Genomic DNA, 19,218 nt, shown 5'->3' on the forward strand with positions numbered 1-19,218 from the left:
CCCCGGCTCTGAGCCTGGGGCCCTGGAGGCCACTTAGAGCTCCCTCCACTCCCACATCCAGCGCGAAGCAGCCCAAGAGAGCCCGCTCCGGTCACCCTCGGGTGACAATCATGAGTGAGCATCGCGGGGCCCGGCGGCTCAGAGCTGGCAGAGCCCTTGGGCAGGCGCCTGCCACGTGACCGGGTCTCTCTAGTAACACCAACCTCCCTGCAGGCCACCCTGCTGGTGTGAAGCCCTGGGAGGCCACACGGAGAGCAGGGCTGGGGCAGCATCTGACCCAGCTTCAGACCCGCGGGCTTTTCACTGTGTCTCTGCCTCCTTTACTGCTATAGAATTTAACAGCAGGTGTGGGCTGGCCTCAGCCCTGGCGTGGGACGGACATTCAAACACAGATCTCTCCCCAGGTGACCTGGAGTGACAAGTAAGTCAGGGTGGGGTTGGCAGTGCTCAAGAGGCGAGCACCTGGGTCAGGAAGTGGAGAAGCCTCTGAATTAGGTGGTGGGGAGCACCGGAGGGAGGGGAGAGGAGAGGGAACATCGCCGGCAGCTTTAGGATGGAGGTAAACCAATCCTTGACCGGAAGAGGCAGGGACATGACTGCCCCAGGCTCCCCGACTCCACGATGCTCAGAGCCTTCTGCCAGCAGCCCTGGTCGGGGGTGGTTTCAGAACGAAACTCGTGGAAACCTGTTAGCGACCCCTGCCCCAGCCAGAGACCCACGGGGTCCCCGCTTCCTGTACCTCGCGTGCCCCAGCTGGCATCCAGGTCTGCTCCACAAGGGGCCAGATTGGCATTCTGGAAGAGAAAGAGAGAGGGCGGCAGGGGGCAGGTTGCAGGGCGCAGGCTGTCGCCGGGCTCCTGGCGGCCTGGCCGGGGAGGAGGGTCAGCCCACGGTGCCCACTGAGGCCGGGCTCTGGAAGGGCCGTGTGGCCGCCCACACTCGTCGGGGCTGCCGGCTTCCCACGCGGCGGGTTTGCTCACATACCTCCCGCCACCTTCAGGCCTGAGCTGCCCCTGCCTGTCCAGCCAGCTCCTTCCCGTTGTGATGACAGCTCCAGGGCGCCCGGCCCCTCGGCCCGCAGTTGGCCTGAACCCGGAGGGCGGCTCACTAGGGCTACGGCTCTGCTCCCTCCAGACGCACTGTCCCCAGGGACTCAGGTGGCCGGTGTCTGTAAAGTCCCCAGCACAGACCCCTAGTGTCGTGAGCACCCCGTACAATCACTGTGGCTGTGATGGCTGATGAGGTCCAGGGATGGTATTCGGAGGGGGCATGGACCCGGCCACCTGTCTCAGGTGCCTCCCTCACCTGTCCACGGCACCAGCAGCCAACTCTGCTGTCTGGAATTCTCTTTCCCTCTGCCCACCTGAAAAAGTCATCCTGCAAACCTCGACAGAGGGTTCCTGCCCCACAATGCAGGTGCTGAGGCCCCGCAGGGTCAGTCAGTCCCTCTCCTGTCCGACTGTCTTGGCCCTGCATCCGCTGCCCACGGTGGAGAACAATGTTTTTTTTGTGCCCGTATCCCTGGCACCTGGTACAGAGTCTGACACGGGGTCAGGGGTCTTGGCCAGCGCTTCTGGAACTGGGTACAGGGGTTAAATTTCCAGGAGAGAGCTCTGCAGTTAAGGGATTATATTCCTCGCCCTTGGGTTGTATTACAGGGAGAGAGCTTTCAGCACTAATTTACTGCAGGAGGTGATAAGCCAGGAGCTGGTCAGAGTCCTAGCGAGCGCGGGGGCAGGACGAGGCCCCCAAAAGCACCGAGTCCGAAGTCCTTCCTCCTGAACAGGGGAAACTGAGGCCCAGAGACGCCGGGACGAGGGCGGCGAGGCGGGTAAGCACCTAAGTGGAGGGTTGGAGCTGGTCTTTACATTTCTGATACTTTGTCCATCATGGATTTTTTTCATTAATATGGAGTTTTCAAAACATTGTATTACCTTGTTTACCTTGATAACTGAGTCCTTTGGTAAGTGCCCTGAATGCCTCACCTTAGTCCCAGCACTGGGACCAGAGCCCGGCAGCCCCTCACCTGCCGGTGGCTCTCCGTGACCCTGCACCTCCTCCACTTGACTGAATGATTCCCCTTGGGAGTTTTCAAGAGCAATATTTGCAGACATTTTCTTAGGCCACTGACAAGGACCCCCCCCCCCCCCCCCGCCGCCCCCGTGCACCTGCCTGGTTAGGGACGTTCCTGCATAAAGCGAGGCAAACCTGCCTCCCACCTGGCCCGGCTGCGATACGAAAGAGAAATGCCGTCCCCTAGTGCCCGCTGCCCTGCATCACAGGCTGTAATCTCCACGGCCACCGCCACCACCTTGGGCAGTTGGAAACCCACTTCCGGGCAGCAGAACCGGCTTCCTCTGGTCCGCCAGGCTCTGAGACTAGCCAGAGGCTCTCAGGAGGGAGGGTGGGGCGTCCCCCGGGTAGAGGCGGTGGGGGGGCGGTCACGGTATCAGTCCAGAGCAGGGAAAGAGCTCTCTACTCCTGGCCTTCTAAATGCCAAGTGGTGATTATTATCACCATTTAATAGCCGAGGCTCAGAGACATGAAGCAACTTGCCCAAGGTCACACAGCTAATATATGGAACTGTAAAAAATTTAACCCGTGCATTTTACTTTTCAAAAATTATACTGAGATTGATAACGGTGAGAAGGAAATCATGGCCATCTCACCATTGTTCTTTTCTTGCTAAAGCTCACACTGGAGCGTGCCATTTTACTCACTAGCCACTGAGGTGGAAGTAAGAAGGAGTAGAGACTAGCTTTCATAATAACTATTCGTTTGGGAACTACGCTATAGAACTTAGAAGATTTCACAACTATAATGTTATGTGTCCCGGCAATAACCTTAAGAGGTAAGGATAATTTTTTTAAAGACTAGGAAATAGAGACTCATAGAATTTAAGTAACTTTTGCCCAAACACACACCCAGGAAGTGACAGAGCTGGGATTTGAACTCGGGGCTGCCTGATGACAATGCATGTACTCTTTCCAGCATATCCGACTTTTAAAATTTGTTAAGGTTTTCTTTGTAGTGACATACAGGAACCTTTTCATTAATGTTTTATGGATATGTGAATACCCGATTCAAAATATACGAATTTTTTTCATATGCCTATTAGATTAAGTTTGCTGTTTGCACTATTAAATTGATCTCCATACTTTTTTTCTCCTTCACTAGATCCATGTCTGATTTCAAGAGTCATGTTCAAATGGCCTACCATACTTGCGTTTTATCAAGGTCTCTGGCATTGTCACGTTGCTTGGCAAGTTTACATTTATGAATGCCGTTAACTGCTTTATAACTTGTGTCATCACGAGCTAGTGTTCTTTCTTTTTACCACAAATTCTACTAATTCATCTTAACCTTAACTTCTACCTTATCTGACATTAATACTGCCACTCATGCTTTCCTTCTACTTGTGACTTTGGTATCTCTTTCCCATCCTTTGACCTCTAATCCATTAAAAAATAATTTGTGTTCATCTCATGATGATACATGTTTTTCTTCTTTTATTTAAAAAAAATCTAACCTGACAGTTTTTGTCATTTAGTAGGAAAATTCAGTCTGTTCTTAGTTAGCATCAGGGTTTTTCAAAATGGGACTCCTTCCAAGGGGCTACCGTGTGGACCTGTTGGTGACCAGCGGTCAGTCTCTTAATAGCAGACCGGGTGGCACATGTTGGAACCAATGCTGTCTCATCCACAGGAAAGCCTTTAGTAGGTGGCTGTTTCCCTATTTATTCTACAGAGAGGTGTGACTATCTACCATGTGTCAGGCTCTGTGGCGGGCTAGTTATCAGGACGTTTTAACAAGCTTTGGGACATATGGTGCTGGCCCCTTGTGACAAATCCCTTCCGGAACAAGAACCAGGCACATCTCTGCCTCCCCTGACTTACTGACTTCCTTCCTTCCATCTGACAATAAGAGAACTACACAACCGGTCACGCTCAGGAAGCTCACAGCTAAGCGTCGGTGGTTTTTCCCAGTGTTCTGTGTGTCTCTGATGTAATTTTCTCCTACTGCTTTCTTTTCCTCTCCTTTGGGATTTGGTGTTACTGGGTTTTTGGTCACTCTGCATCTGGGCTTTTACTTTAGGTCACCTGGAATCCTTTCAGAAACAACTTCATCTGACATGGTTGAGCCGTAAAAGACTGGTCCTCAAATCACCTGGCTTCTCAGCGGAGAAGCAGGCGTACGATTACATTAGAGTCTCAGAAAGAGTGAAGAAAAAAAAATAGGAGAGAACATGAGTAGGGAAAAAAGAATCCCCCGAAAAAGTCAGCAATAACTTTTATCAATCTCCTGGATATTGTAATGTGAAACGCTAAAAATCCTCATGTGGTGATGAACTCCATCTTTATCGACTCCCCAAGATGTGCAGAAGGCCTCACTCACAGGCTTTCTAACACTCTGCTCCCCACCCTGAGGCCAGCAGGGGAAACATTCCCGGAGGGTTCAGCTCTGACTCTGTAAAGCTTAGAGTCTGCTCTCTGCTCTAGGAGAGGCCTGAAGATGGTGTCCCCGCCAGAGTGTCTGGATCCGCTGTTCCCAGACTCCTTGGGGGTGGAGCCTCCGGAGGCCACGCCTTCCTCAAGGTGCTGGGAGCCTGGCAACCAAGAAGGGACTCTCCCTAGGGGATGCATAACCCCGCCCCCGATGACGCAAGCCTGGAAGGGCTGACGTTCAGGCTCTTGTCTCCCACATTTTGAGAGAAACCCCAGGACTTGGCTTGCGGGGTGGAATGCCTCGGCATGGACATGGCCCAGTCCGTGACCTCGGCACTCACGGCCCCGGAGTCAGAGCATAGCCCTGCCGGGTGAACAGAGAACGTTCTGACTGGTGCTACTGCCCTTGGGACCCTCACGCTGAGCCCAAGGATCTACGTTCCCCGGCGCTGTGGACTCCTGCTTTCTCATGTCCCCTGCATCCGTCCTTAGAAGGGAATTCAGAGAAGCATGCTACGTGCCATTCCAGCTCGGCCCATTCTGAATAAACGGGGTCGGGGGGACTGGTTAGTGGGATGGGCGGGGTTCCCTCGAGCAAACCATGCAGAAGCACCTGGGCCCCGGACATGCACGGCAGCAGGGCCAACAGAGCTCGAGAATGACAGAAAGGCCCGAGGACACCCGCAGCTTCCGTGGTGGCGTCCCTGTTCTTGGATGTGCCCCATGGCTCGGACCCTGGATTTGAGGTCCGCCTGAGGGGTCGCTGTCCCCTGCGATACACACTTGTTGCTGGGACTACCCCAGGGCAACACACGGGGACTGAGGTCTGAGTGGCTTCTCTTGGGGGGTGAATGGCCTCGGTTTGTGGACAAACCTCCTCCGACTGGGAAAAGGCTGCCTCAATGGTAGCAAGACTCCTGGGGCTGTGTGTGTGTGTGTGTGTGTGTGTTTGTGTGTGTGTCTGTGTGTGTGTTTGTGTGTGTGTCTGTGTGTCTGTGTCTCTGTGTGTGTGTGTGTGTGTCTGTGTGTCTGTGTGTGTGTCTGTGTGTGTGTCTGTGTGTGTGTCTGTGTCTCTGTGTGTGTGTGTGTCTGTGTGTGTCTGTGTGTGTGTGTGTGTGTGTGTGTGTCGGGGGGTTGGCGGGGCGTCTGGTGTCATCACGCCCGCTCCGCCTGAGGGGTCCTCACTGGAGACCTAGCAAAGCTGTGGGGAGAGGGACAAACACAAGGGCCCAGCTGCGGGGGACAAGTCAGGCACCACGCTGTGTGGGCTCACGTTGTCATGTCCCCGGATTCAGACAGCTGGGAAGGGGGCAGTCAAAGCAGCCTTCGGCTGGGAGTGGACAGAGAAAGCCGGCCCCTCGGTGTGGCCCCAGTAACGGTCACAGTGCTAAGGGCATCATCAGTGGTAACCATGGTGATGGTACAAACACTGGGGGCCGGGGAGGAAGGGTGCTCCAGGGAAGGAAGTGGATCCTGGGCCCACATGGCTCACGAAACCCCTCCATCCTTTAAGACCCTTATTAGGCTCTAGGTCACAGGAGAAGGACGGTCAGGAGGGCCTTAAAGAGGGTCTGATTCCTCTGGGTGGCCCCGCTGCCCCTGCCCCCCGACACTGAGGTCTCCCTGGGGGTTGGGGTCTGGGAGCAGAGGGGAGGAGGGGTGTTGCCGGGTGGTGGTCTGGCCCTGGGTAGAGCAGCAGGCAGACGTGGGGGGGTGAGCAGGGTCCCCAGGGCCCGTCCTCCTGGCCGTGTGGTCACCAAGCTGTGGGAGCCGCCCTAGCTCACGGTGGCCGTTAGTACGCATGTGCTGGGGAGGGCGTGCGGGGCCGAGTACCTACCCGGTGGTCCAAGCCATTCTTGCCATGTCCTGGGACAGGGTCAGACTTGGAATAGGGGAACCCTGAAACAGACACAGCATAGCTGTCACGCATGCAGCCAGGTCGGCGGGGCTGCGCAGGTGACATGGGACGGCCCTGAAAATCCCGCTGCCTCATTCGAGACCTCTATCCCCAGGGCACTGACTGAGGATGAAGCCAGGAAGTGGGGGACGTCCCGGAGCCCGCCCATGACACCAGGAACGTCACGGAGCCCGACCCGGCCTGGCAGGCACCTGCATCCTCTGGAAGCCTCTATCACCGGACCAAGCTCCTCACCTGGCTGACCAGGAGAGCGGGGGGCAGAGGGAGGAAGGGGCCCCCATGCAGGGTAGGGCTGTGCTAACCTGTGGCAGAGGCGGCCAGCGGAGGCCCAGCGCCACCAGAGGTGGCCTGCAGACTATTTTTTCAAAACCCTTGAGCTGTTTGCAGTTGGCGGATTTCACATTAAAATCCTCATTTCTAGCTTCTCAAAGGGCCAGTCTGAGACACTGGGCCCTGGATTCCCTGTGGGAACCCCACACCTGGTCTCCCTCCGTTGACCACATCCCTGGCTGCTCTGGGGGGGCCCAGGACTTTGAGACCTCCCCAGTGAACCGCTTCAATGCCACGTCTGGAGAGAGCAGAGCGGAAACTCCTGGCTCAGAAGTCCATGTGGGATGTGCCCCAGAAGGGAGGCCAAGGGGCACAGCCTGGGCCCCCTGGAGGGGCAGGGGACCTCCACCACCCTTAGAAGCACCCTTAGGAGGCCTTTCCCGGCTGCCTGAACTGTCTTTCCATAGCCTGTGGGCCTGTAAAAAGCAGGGCCCATGTCTGCTGCATCTGGGGGTCCCTGTCCCCCACAGCTCAGGCAATAGCACTGGCTCCTGGGAGCCACCGGGCTGCCCGAGGGCTCAGAGGGGACGGCGGGTCCCATCCCTCTGTGTTCACGAGGCTGTAAACCGGAGGACTGAGCCTCCAAAGGTGAGATGGGCACCATGCACAGAACTGCCTGTCCGTCCACCCACCCGCCCACTCCAGGAAGGCCCACTTCTGAACACAGGATGCTGGTCGATCCAGGCGCCTGTCTTGTGGGGTGGAGGGTCAGAGAAGACATTCTGTACAGGTCACACCCTAGGAAAGGCCTCAGCTGGACACCTGCCTGGGGACTTGTTTGTCCCAGGGTAGTCCGTGGGAAGGTTCCAGATGTGGGTTAGGAAGGGCCTTTCACGACATCAAGGGCAGGGTTCTCAAGCTGGTTTTAGCCAAGGAGCCCTCTCGTCACAGGAAATCGATGTGAAAGCTCCGATACATGAAACAGAGCAGAGCGGAGCTGGAGGGAGAGAAGCGGGGCCAGACCTGCCGGGCATCCCTCGCCCCTCCTGGTTGCCCTGGGCTCCGCCAGGTAAGTGACCTAGCCAGCTCCTCCCATTTCACAGAAGGGGAACTGAGGCCCGGGGACACAGAGGGACCTGCCCAAGGTCATCCAGCCCTGGGACACAAGACAAGGGCCTCCTGACTTACAGTCCTGAGGTCCCTCCAGGACACACCTGCTTCCCAATTTACACCCAGAGCCAGGCACACTTGGGCATGTGAGGCTGTCGGGCTGAGGATCTAAGGGACCCTCAGCTGAGACCCAGGAGCTCCTGGTCAGTGGGGGATGCCAGCGTCGTCTTCTCCAATAATAAGCTCACCAGCCACGCCTGGGAGCTTGCTACAAAGGCAAATTCTCAGGACCCACCCCAGACCTACAGACTCAGAATTCTGGGGCTGAGGTCCAGCGGTCTGTGTTTTCCAAGCCCTCCAGGGCATTCTGATACACACGAAGGCTTGGAAACCCTTAGGGCCCCGAGAACAACTATGCCCTCACCTCCAGCCTTACCTGCTCTAAACCAGCGGTTCTCTACCCGGATGCACTGCAGTCCCCTAGCCAGCTTCTAAAATCCCCTGTGCTCAGGCTGCCGGCCTCTGGTCTCACAGTAGGTGTAGAGACCTTACTTCCACTCAGGCCACTCCGTCTTCCTCACTCATCAACTATGACTGTCTTCGCTCTTTCTTCTACCTGCCTTGAGTTTCCATATCGGATGGTGTAACAATTTTTGCTTCGATCATCAATGATTTAAGAAACTCATCACAAGAAGGACAGTCTGTTATACTGACCCCTCATTTTAACCTGTTTTGATGTTCTTCCTTTCTGAATTTCCGAGCTCTCTTATCACTTCCTTCCTGTTTGGAGAACTGCTTTGAGCCAAGTACGTCTGCAAGTGAAAACTTGTCTGAGTTTTCCTTTGTCTGAGAATGTCTCCATTTTCCATTCATTCCTGAAGGATATTTCCATCCGAGATAGAATTCACGTCCACAGCAAATGTCTTTCTGCACGTTATATACGTGCCATCTTCCTCTGGCCGCCACGGTTTCTGGGGAGAAGTTGGCTGTCATTTGCGTTGGTGTCCCCGGTAGGGAGTATAATATGTCTTTTCTCTCAGGCTGTTTTCAGTATTATTTTTTTCTGTCTTTAGTTTTTGTAAGTTTAATTATGGTGTGTTTTGGTGTGGATTACTTTGAGCTTATTCTACTTGGGGTTCACTCAGTTTCTTGAGCGTGTGAAGTTTATGGCTTTTGCCAAATTTGTTAAGTTTTCAGGCGTTATTTCTTTGAATATTTTTCAGACCCATTCTCTTCTTTCTGGGACTCCAGTGATACAAGTGTTGTCTGACAGGTCTCTGAGGCTCCGTCCATTCTTTTCTGCTATTTTCTCTCTGCTGTTTAAGTTGGATAATTTCTGTAGTTCTATCTTCAAGTTCACTGATTCTCTCCTCTGACAAATCCCGCTATTCTGTCATTGAACCCATCCAGTGAATTTTTGAATCTTGGTTATTTTATTTTTCTTTCCCATAATTTCCATTGGATTCTTTTTTTTATAACTTGTATTTCTTCTGTGAGATTTTCTTTTTTTCTTTTTCATTTGTTTCAAGAGTATTTGCAATTGTTTGTTGAAGCAGTTTTGCGATGACTGCCTTAAAAATCCTTCTCAGGATAATTCCAATATCTGATTCTTTTCCGTGTTAGGATGTGTTGATTGCCTTTTCACATTCAAATAGTTATCTTCACGGTTCTTGTTGTGAGGAGTGATTTTCCACTGCATCCTGGACATTCGGATGTTAGGTTGGGAGACCTGGATCCTAGCTAAGTTTTCCATGTCAGCAGGCTGTCCCTGTGCTTAGGTTTAACATGTGGGGCATGGCTTATTATGGGCTGTGAGTCCGAAGTCAGTTTAGTTAAAGTGCTCTTCTGGTCTGCTGCGTCCACCTGGTGTTTCTGGTAGCAGCCTGGGGTGAAAGGTGCTTCCCCGGTTGCCCCGTACCCCGAGGTGGGGGTGGGAGACACCAGCCATGGATGGAGCGTGTTTCCCTGGGCCTATTCTCTAGGCTGCTGGGTGCCAGTGGGCCTTCTGCTGGGTACCAGGGAGGGCAGTCATCTACTTGGTCACCTTGTCCACTGCATGGGAGGTGAGAGACACTGGTCCCGCATATTTCCTCAAGTCCTCAGGTCTCTGGCCAGTCCACCTTCCTCTCTCTACCCTCCAGGGTTCTGTGATTGTCTACTGCCCTATTGTTCTTGGGCCTTTCAGTTGTACTGAGTGGGAAAGAGCAGGGAGAGATCACATCCCTGGGATGCTATCAAGACCCATTAGAACTGGTTTCTCTTGGGATGGGACCTGCCATCAGTAGATTTCCAAGGTCCCAGGATCCCACGGGCAGCCGTGATTGAGAACCACCCGTTTAAAAGGTCCCTTCACGTACTCAGAGATTTTCTTGACCGTCACAAGCCAAGGCATTACACATGAGCCCATTTTACATTTCAGGAAGCTGAGGCCTAGTGAAATTAAGTGACCTGTATAATATTAAATTGTTACTCACGAAGAGGATGAGACAATCTCCCAGGACCCTAGCTTCGGGAACCAGTAACCCTATCTGCTCCAGCAGCTCTGCCCTGGTGAGGGTTTGCAGGCGTGGGAGTCTTCTAGGGACCTGCCTGGCCTGTGGCATTGGCTGGCCTTAAGAGTGTGTGCTGTGTGTATATTGGAGAGAGAGAGAAGGCACACAGGGAGAAGGCAGGTGTGCCGGACCTGCACAGGTGGCAGCTGGGTACTCGTGACCCCGAGTTGTATCAGGCCCTGTAACAACTGGACACCGGCCCACGCCCCATGTCCAAGCTCAGCCTAACTAGGCTCCCCGTCACCTCCTCCCAGAAGCCCACCCGTGGCAACCTTGCCCTCAGCGTTCTGCTGGGACTGATCTTGGGTCTCCTTGGGTCTGTCCATCTTCTGGGCTGGCTTGTCAGAGGTTAGAGGAGCCACTGGACGGATGGGCAAGGAGAGGCCCCTTGCAGGTGGATGGCTGTTCCAGGTGCAGCTACAGGCACACAGCTCATCAGCATCCAGGGTGCTCTGTGGACGACGGTCAGGAAGCCACTTCCCTGGGCAGATCTTCGTCAGTTTCACCGGGATGGTGAACGGTTTTCAGTTCACTGATGTGCGAACGTGTAAGCGTGCAGCTGCGTGGCCCTGTGCAGGTTCGGGTCCCCTCTCTGAGCCTCGGCATCCCCGTCTGAGGAAGGAGGGGCTGGGACCCCCTTCAGCCCCTAGGAACATGAACAGGAGGCCCCTTGGGCCGTCTGAGCTTCAGGCTTCAGAAGCAAGCGAGAGGGGTCCACTCACCATGGCTGGCTTGTGGATCTGACCAGCTCTGTGTGACACCCCGGGGCTCAGCCCACAGGATGCCCACGTTTGAGCCCCAAAGCCTGGGTGCCGCCTGCCAGGAGGACGGGAACATCCCCACTTTTACAGACGAGGCGATTCCAAACTCAGAGAAGTTTGCTCTCGTACCCAAGGTCACATAGCAAGTGAGAGGCTAGGATTCAACCCAGCGGGATCGCACCCGCATCTAGCCATCTCTGCTGACCCCTCACGTGATCTCATGCACTCTGTCGCTCCCCTCCTAGCCCCCACCGTGCTGGGGCCCACGAAGGAGGGAAGACCTGGGCACCCGCCGCCCCGTGGGCACTCACCGGGGGGCTGCTGTGGGCACAGGGGGAGGCACGGGGGGCCCATCTGGACCCTGCTCCCCAGGAGCTAACGGTCCTCAGGGGAGAAAAGGACAAACAGGGTCATAGATAAGGTGCTTCCGGTGGGGTTCGGGGGAGGGGAGACAGAGCTCCCAGGTGGGTGGGAACACCTCAAGACCCGGGCAGAGTTGTGTGTAGGGGGACAGAGGAGGCCCTGAGAGCTGTGACCTGGGACGTGGGCTCCTTCCCCCGGACGCCTGAGGGTCTCAGGCACTGCCTGCGCCTCTGCCCACAAATCTGAGGCCACACCCTGTCCAGTTCCCCAGCTGGGGGCAAGCCTGCCCATCACGGGGGGCACAGGGACCTTTGCTAAAAGCGAAGAGTCCCAGCCAGCCCCCAGGGAATGGCAGAGGGTTCTGTCCTGGTGCCCCCCTCTCGCACCTAGAGGTGGCTTCTCCTGGGCCGAGGTCCCCTCCCTGACGTCTGGAACCCTCACTGCTCTTGCTGGGGCCGAACGTGAGCAGGGGGTACTCTGTCCCTCCAGCTGGAGGCCGGGCGGGCCATGCCCTCCTCAGCAGGCTCTGCCCCAGGGGAGTCCCAGCCACCTGCTGGATGCCGGGTGCCGGATGCAAGCCCTCCAGCTCCCTCGGGCCTCTCCCTCCCAGCCTTCCCCCGCCCCCTCCGCTGGCCCGGGCTCTCTCCATCTCTGGGCCTCCCCCTGCCCACACTTTCTCCATCTTCCCGCTGCGTCTGATGGAGATGGGAAACAGGGCCCGAGGACTGGGGAGTGAGGTAGGCGCTGAGCAGGAGAGTCACAGTTTCTTTGGGCCTCGGACCCTTCTGAGAAGTAACACAGCTCAGGAAACCACCTGGAGGAGGGCCTGGGTCTCAGGTTACCCACCCCCACGTCCCCGGGCCCATCCGGGAGCCCAGGACCCGTGTGACTCTGCCTACAGCCCAGAATCCTCTCCTGAGCGCCCATCCGTCCATGGCCCGGCAGCTCCGTCTGGGCATCTCGGCCTCCCGACTCAACGTGAAGAACCCACCTTGTTCCTGCCCAGCTGTGAACAGAGATGCCTCCACCCACCTGCACCAGGATGCCCCGGCCATTCCTGATTCCGCGCCCCCCGCCCCGCCCCTCCTCGACTGCTTGCACCAGTCCTGCTGTTTAGACTGTTCAGGGGGGCCTCCCCATGGCTTATCTGGACACCCCAGTCCCTTGAGCCCCGGCCCAGCAGCCTCCAGTCTATCCTCTGCAAAGCTGCCCGTCCGTGTTTGAACACATAAAACACATCACCTCATCTCCTGCTCACGGCCCTGCCGCACCAACCCCGGGCCCCAGCAGACAGAGAAGAAAATTCCCAGCATCACGCACAGACCAGCTGTTTCTGGCTGTCCTCTCCCGCCTCCCCACTGGCTTCCTGTTTCCCAAACTGCTGCTCAGAACACCCCAGGACACCCCCAAAAGACTACCTCCCCCAGAACCCTCCCCAGCCTGGATGACGGCAATTCCCCTCCTGCCCCGACAGTCCGGCTGAAACCTCAGTCCGAGGCGGCCAGGGCTCTGCTGAGAACCCCTAGGTCTGTCCTCCACTCCGAGGCCAGGCCGAGCCCTCCCAAGGCCCAGAGAGCCCTCTGTGACCCTGCGCGTCCCAGGCTCCAGCCCTCCCGCAGGGCCCAGCAGCCAGGCTTCACCTGTGTGAGGAGGGCTCACTCCCACACCTACCCCTTCAAGCCTGCAGCCCTCAAGCCTGCTCACTTAGCACCTCCCTTCCCCGAGCCATCGGCAGCGCCTGGCCCCCCGACCTGCACGCGCCATGGGCCTTACTTTCTAATGTGCTTTTTGTCTGTGTCCCCGCCTCCTCTGGACCGTCAGCTCCTGGGGCTGGGGTGCTGTCCATTTGGCCTCTGCTCCGGCCCCAGGACCTGTTCGGCCGTCACACCCTGTCTCTGGGCCTTCTCTTGCTTGTCCAAAAATGAGGGCCGGGACTGAGGTCCCGTCAGGGTGATGCTCGTGGATCCTGCCCCTGGGGTCCTCAGGTCCCAATGCCCAGACTGAGGATGGCCAACCCCCCAAAATTCTCATGGGGTTGGCAGACAGCAAATCAGGTCTCTCTCTCTTTCAGCCGTGGACTAAGAAATGTGAGAATGACTTTTTCTTGCCTGGAAACTCCAGAGGACTTAACAGGGGGTGAGGAAAGCCACTTCTGGCCAGGCCTCAAACCCGCTTTCCTCCTGCCAGCAGGGAAGGAAAAGTGGAACAGAGGTGCTGTCTCCCGAGCTTCACACTGGTGGGCGCTGGGGGTGGGTGACCCAGGAAGCAATCTCGGATCCCAGCTCCAGACCAGGCCCGGACTGGGTGGGCAGCAGGCGAAGACAAGGGGACGGGACTCCACGGGGACAGACACACAGAGGGTGACGTAAAACGGCAAAACCACAGGCCGGGTGGGCGTGCAGTGGTCCCCACGGGACCAGCCATCTGCACCGCCTTGGTCTCTAAGGTGGGGCTTCCCTCACCCCGACCTCCAAGCCCACCCTAACTCCCCTCACATGCTGGGATTTGAGGAAGGGCCTTATTCCCTTTGGCAGGGTGGGGTCCTTTCCACGGGTCACTGAGCCCTCAGGGAAGGGTCTCCAGCTGGCCTGGGGCTTTGTCTTACTTCAGCACACCTGTGACCACCCGGAGGGGATGTGGGAAACCTCAGAAGGGAGGACAGGACGTGAAGGGTTAGGAAGGTGGGACCCAGAGCAGCAGCAGGCCGGCCCACAGGGTCTAGACCAGGGGAGGGGGGCCCACACCACCTCGTGTTCTGCTGGGGCAGTGAATCCCATCCTGTAAGGCTCAAGACCCTCTTCTTGTAACAGAAAATCAGTACCATCCCTTTCCTGTGCAGAAATCAGATTCATCAATAATATAACCTACTACATGCATAGTCCAGGTAATGCCCTAAGTGTAGCATAAAGGAAAACGAGCTGTCTGTCATACAGTGTGTATTTCAATGACACCTCCTTCGCAGGGGCTGTCAGTGTTGGCTGAGAACCACTGCCATAGCGGAGAGGGATGTCACGCTGGTTTGTCAGTTGTCTGCTTCCCTGGGGAACAGGCACTGGGCCATATTCACCACCTCCTCTCCGCTGCCTAGCACTGTGTTCAGCACATAGTAGGTGCTCAGTTAATGTCTGGTGAAGGGGTGGATGAATGACTGAATGATGAACTTAGTCTCAGGTGAGATGTGCTGATGGTGTCATGAGTGGGATGAGGTTGTGCGTGGCCCGGGAGAGCCCACGGGGGACCCCAGGCAGGTGGCGGCAGGGTGCGTGTGCACTTGCTCTCAACGGCGTCTTTGCCTGTCCCAGCTCCCTGCACGCGCCTCTGGGTCAGGGGCTGCTCTTGTCTGCTCGGTCTCCCCCTCGGTGCCCTACACAGCGTCTGGCACAGAGTGGGTGCTCAATAAATACCCGTTGAATTTAATGCATCTCAATTCAACAAACATTTATTGAGCGCCCACTGTGTTGAGTGTCACAATCCTACCCTCCTTGGGGCGCTACAGATGGATGTCCCAGGGATGCAGGCAGGCGCGCCTTGCCACATGCAAACACTTCGTTCAATAACGGTTGTTTGCAAACGAAACTGGTGTCGATGGACTCACAGTTGGGGGCTACATGGTGAGATTGGAAGGAACCCGAGAAAAGAAGGCGGATACCCCTCTCTTCTCAGTTTAAGAGTGTGCTCATCCCGTCCAAATGTCTCAAGAGGCCGGCAGATAGCAAGGCACGCCTGACCTAGGCACGACCAGCAGCCTGGGTCCTCGCTGCTATTTCCATGCACATTGGGAAACAAGGCGATGTCACCAGGACAGAAATAAAGGCACAATTGTAATTGTTAGACACAGTGGGTTTCCCATTCGGAGGAACTGACATCAGAACATGTGTAGAAAGCGAAGGGATGACAGAACCATTGTCATGGTCATCGTGAGCCTGCCCTGAAGGAGGAGGACACACACACACATACACACACACGCAGGTTGTTTGTACTTTGCAGGGTTCGCCCCAGTTAGAGCACGAATTCTAGCATAGGCTTTCCAGTTCCTGCCGGCCGGGCGCACCTGGATGGGAGGCGGTCCATTCCCATCCGCAGCTACACCTGCAGCTTGTTACCGGAACACGGCAGCAAGGAACGGCGCTGACAAACAGACCTTGAAGGTGTGTGACTGGCCAAAACACTTGCACAGCCTCCGGGTCTCGCAGGGCCTACTGCCTGGGGGACACCTGGGACGACCGCAGGGCGCCTCGTCCAGCACGTGCAGACGAGGAAGCAGTGCACAGAGGTGAGGAAACACGAACGGGTCAGCGCGGCACAGGGAGGTCCCCACGGGGCGGCCCGTCTCCTGCCCAGGCTTCTCCCCAGATGGTGTCCCCACCTCCCTAAGCCCCAAGCCACAGGCAGACCGGAAGGTAAGTGGGACTCCCTGGGGACAGCAGCTGCCCCCTGAGGAGAGACAGCACGGGGAGCTGCAGATGCAGGCCCACCCACCTCCCAGCAAGGGAAGGACTGAAGCTAGAAAAGACCACCCTGAGGACCCCAGATAGTCCTTTCCTGGGTGCTCTCGAGTCCCGGGGCTAACGCTTTGGTGTCCTCTGGGGGACTCTCCGGTGTGACCTTCCAACGGGGATGTCAGCCCTGTGCTCCGGCTCTGGGTCCATTTAGAGAGCAGAGGCCCAGGCGGACGGGGCCCAGGGCACACAGACATCTGCTTACAGAGATCACACACAAAACGACACATGCTTTCTCTGTTTAGGCGTCTTCTTTAACCAGTGATCACCTCCACGCTTCTCACCCTCTTCCCACGTCGGAACACACGCACTTTCATTTGCGAGACGGTTTACAGTCACGAGAATGGTGGTGATGACGATGAGCACCTACTACGGGCCCGGCCAAGTGCTGGCTGCACACGTGCCACCTCCTCCGGGTCTCTAACGACCCCGCCAGGCACACAGGTGAAAATGGGGCCCAGCGAGTGGTGAGCCAACATCTGAACTCAGGTCTGTCTTACGGCAAAGCCAGTGTCTCTCCTTGGCTTTCTCACGTCCACAACCATCCCCTCCTGGCCTCTGCTTCCAAGCTAAGCCCCCAGCTTGTCCACAGAAACCCACCCACGGCTGCTGAGACCCAAAGACTCTGCCCACCGTCTACCGCGGGCATCAGACGGCAGCTTGCTGTCGTTTCCGCCTGTAATTTACAGCCTCTGGACGTGAAGAATGTTATATGGGGAGTTTGGCCCGGCATCCGAAGGTCACACCTACTGCAGCTTCATGACCCCCCGGATCAGGCAGACGGGGTCTTTGTCTCCTGCACTCCCTGAGGATCTGTAGTCCCAGCTCCCGGCCCCTCGCCCAAGATGAGCACAGGAGACAAGATAATGCCGTTCTCGGCTCCGAGTCTGGACTCGCCCCCCTGGACCATGCTCCTGTCCGCTCCGGAGGGAGCCGGGCCCTCAACTTCCAGCCTGGCAGCCTGCAAGCCCTTTTCCCAAAGGAGCCCAGGAGCCTGAGTTGGCCTTCTGCCCTCTTGCCGGCTCTGGAGAGTTCCGGGAGACGCTGGCGTGGCCCTTGGGCAGCAGGCTGGCTGAATCAGGGTGTCACCAAGGGAAGCCGGCACACGGCTACTGGTCTGCTTCCTACCGGGCTCGCCACTCTGTGGGTTTGCTCTCGTAGTTTTTAATGAACAAGGCTTAGATCTGGGGGGGATTGGCTCGAGGTTGTGGGCCCCTTTTCTGTAAGGACTTTCATGCCACACTGACAGCTCCTTGCTCAAAAGAACCACTCACGTGAGTAAATGTTGTCCCCTGGCATCGTTTGGAGAGGACCTCTATCAGTCCCGCTACTGTGGGCCAAAGACTGGCTGTCTAGGTCTGGAGAGTTGGTCCTAGTGTCTCCGTCCCCCTTGAGAAGCAGCCAGTTGGTCTTCTGCTGAGAAAAAAAACAGAAGTGAATTTTGAGGTCACCTGCAGTGGCATCGCCCCACTTTACAGAGGAGGAAACGGAGGCTCAGGGAGGTCAGGGCCCACATGGCTTCACGAGGAGACAGCAGGGTGAGCCAGCCTTGGGCTCTTTCCACACACACCTACCTTCCTTAAAGACAAGCAAAGGGGGTCGTACCTCTTGAGCCAGGGCGGGTGGGCAAACTCAGCCCATGGGCCAAACCCTAAAATATGCATTTTGATTTGTTTTCCTTTCCTATCGGACATCTCCTTGGTTCTAGACCATGACCAGGTTACACAGCATAGAATGAGGACTTTGGCAGTAGACGTGCTAGTCCTAACTGTAAGGGGACTTAGATTTGGTCCCCGTTCCATGTGGCCCTGCCTAATCCCTCAGGAGCACAACCTAAGGGGAGGAGCCTGAGGCTTGAAGCTGGAGAAGTCCCCACGGAAGCAGGTCTGCCCCTGCATTACCTTCCTGTTATCCGCGTCGAAACTTCCGTCCTCCCCATCCGATCGCCGCCCGGCTGGAAGGGAAAAATCAATCTGTCAGGGCAGCGCACCATAGATTCTGGGTTTCCATGTGTCAGTTCCCACTTCACAGTCATGCTCAAAGATGGAAAATAATCAAAGAAAAGTCGCCAGCACTCGTACTTTAAAGGGCTGAGGAACCAGCCCAGCTGGCGAAGGTCCCCGCAGGAATGTGGCCTGGGGAGTGCCTGGGGCCTCGCACAGGATGTGGTAAATCGAGAGCAGATGTGTGAAGTGATGCCTCATTGACATTCCAGCCAACCACCCTGCGGCCGCTCGGCATTTCAAAGAACATACTTTCTATCTTCCAAGTTCAAAGGCACAGAAGGGCCCGGCGATCCAGCCCCTACTGGGTCAGACTCCGCTGGGTGCATCACAGACGTTACTGCTCATCCCCACCTGACCCATTTCACAGATCAGAGGACTGAGGCTCAGAGGCGCCTTTCTCAAGATCATGGATCAGCGGGGGGCAGAGGCTGGCATTTGAACCCAGGCTGTCTGACTCTAAGTCCTTCCTCTGTCTGCCCCACCTCACTGCTCGCAAAACACAAAAAGGCGAGTGAGCTATGCCACTGGGAGAATTCCACGCAGAGCAGTAAAGAGGGTAAAACAGACAACCAGAGGTATGCTCTATGGAACAGAGCAAGCAAACGTCTGTTATTCAGCAGACTATCTAGAGCTGCGTCAAGAGGTGTCTGTATTCTCCATCTGCCTGTTTGGGGATGGGGGCTTGTCACCCAGCCGGGCTGACATTATCTCCACCAAGCATGATGAGTAAATCACACGAGGGCAGGTTGACGGTTCTCAGCATCCAGTTCGGTAAAGACCCATCCTGTGCCTCCCAAGCTAAACCACTGACCCCCATGCAGGGAACGATGAAAGGAAAGACCCCAGTGTCCTTCGCCACCTGCCACGGAGACCGAGGCCATAGCAAGGACATGCCAAGGGTGGGCTCCTTACCTGCAGCCTGCGGAGGGCTCGGACCTTCTAGCCTTTTGGAGCACCCTGCCTTGTGCACCACCAGGGACAAGACTGACATCAGGCCCGAGAGCTTGGAAATTGGGGATTGGGCTACAGGACCTTGACGAGATAAGGCCACGAGTGAAGATGGTTCTGGATACACGGACAGTTCATTACTCCCGACGGCCACCTGCTTCTCCGTCTCCCAGGAGAGACAGTGGTTTTCAAAGTGAAGATAAAAACCCTGCCGGGTGTACTTGCAGAGGCAAAGTGATGACAAGCCTCCGTGCGGGGCACCGTGCAGGAGGGGCAGGGAGAAGGGGGCTCAGAGGGACGCATGCCCGTCAGTGTAGGCTCTCCTGTTTCCCAGACAACGGCTGTC

The 19,218-nt window shown here is 56.4% G+C and overlaps 1 protein-coding gene across 24 annotated transcripts in view; it reads right to left on the bottom strand.

Annotated features, from left to right (window-relative positions):
* Positions 1-19,218, bottom strand: part of ABLIM2 (actin binding LIM protein family member 2) — a 152,055-nt gene that overhangs the window by 16,215 nt on the left and 116,622 nt on the right. For 6 of the 24 annotated variants that reach the window (XR_009540427.1, XR_009540434.1, XR_009540428.1 and 3 more), the window contains 5 exons: positions 18,837-18,956; positions 17,820-17,872; positions 17,193-17,334; positions 6,283-6,344; positions 740-794 (listed from right to left, as the gene is read on the bottom strand). Coding sequence is in view for 3 of the 24 variants with exons in the window: in XM_060148771.1 (XP_060004754.1) it covers positions 740-794; positions 17,193-17,334; positions 17,820-17,872; positions 18,837-18,956 (370 nt within the window). In the remaining 21 variants the exon portion in view is untranslated. Of the gene's footprint in view, positions 1-739; positions 795-6,282; positions 6,345-17,175; positions 17,335-17,819; positions 17,873-17,999; positions 18,411-18,836; positions 18,957-19,218 lie in introns of those variants that run through there. The other 18 variants (XR_009540445.1, XR_009540437.1, XR_009540436.1 and 15 more) reach the window with 9 other exon arrangements.

This window comes from Lagenorhynchus albirostris, chromosome 4 (genome assembly GCF_949774975.1).
Source record: "Lagenorhynchus albirostris chromosome 4, mLagAlb1.1, whole genome shotgun sequence".
Taxonomy (NCBI): Eukaryota; Metazoa; Chordata; class Mammalia; order Artiodactyla; family Delphinidae; genus Lagenorhynchus; species Lagenorhynchus albirostris.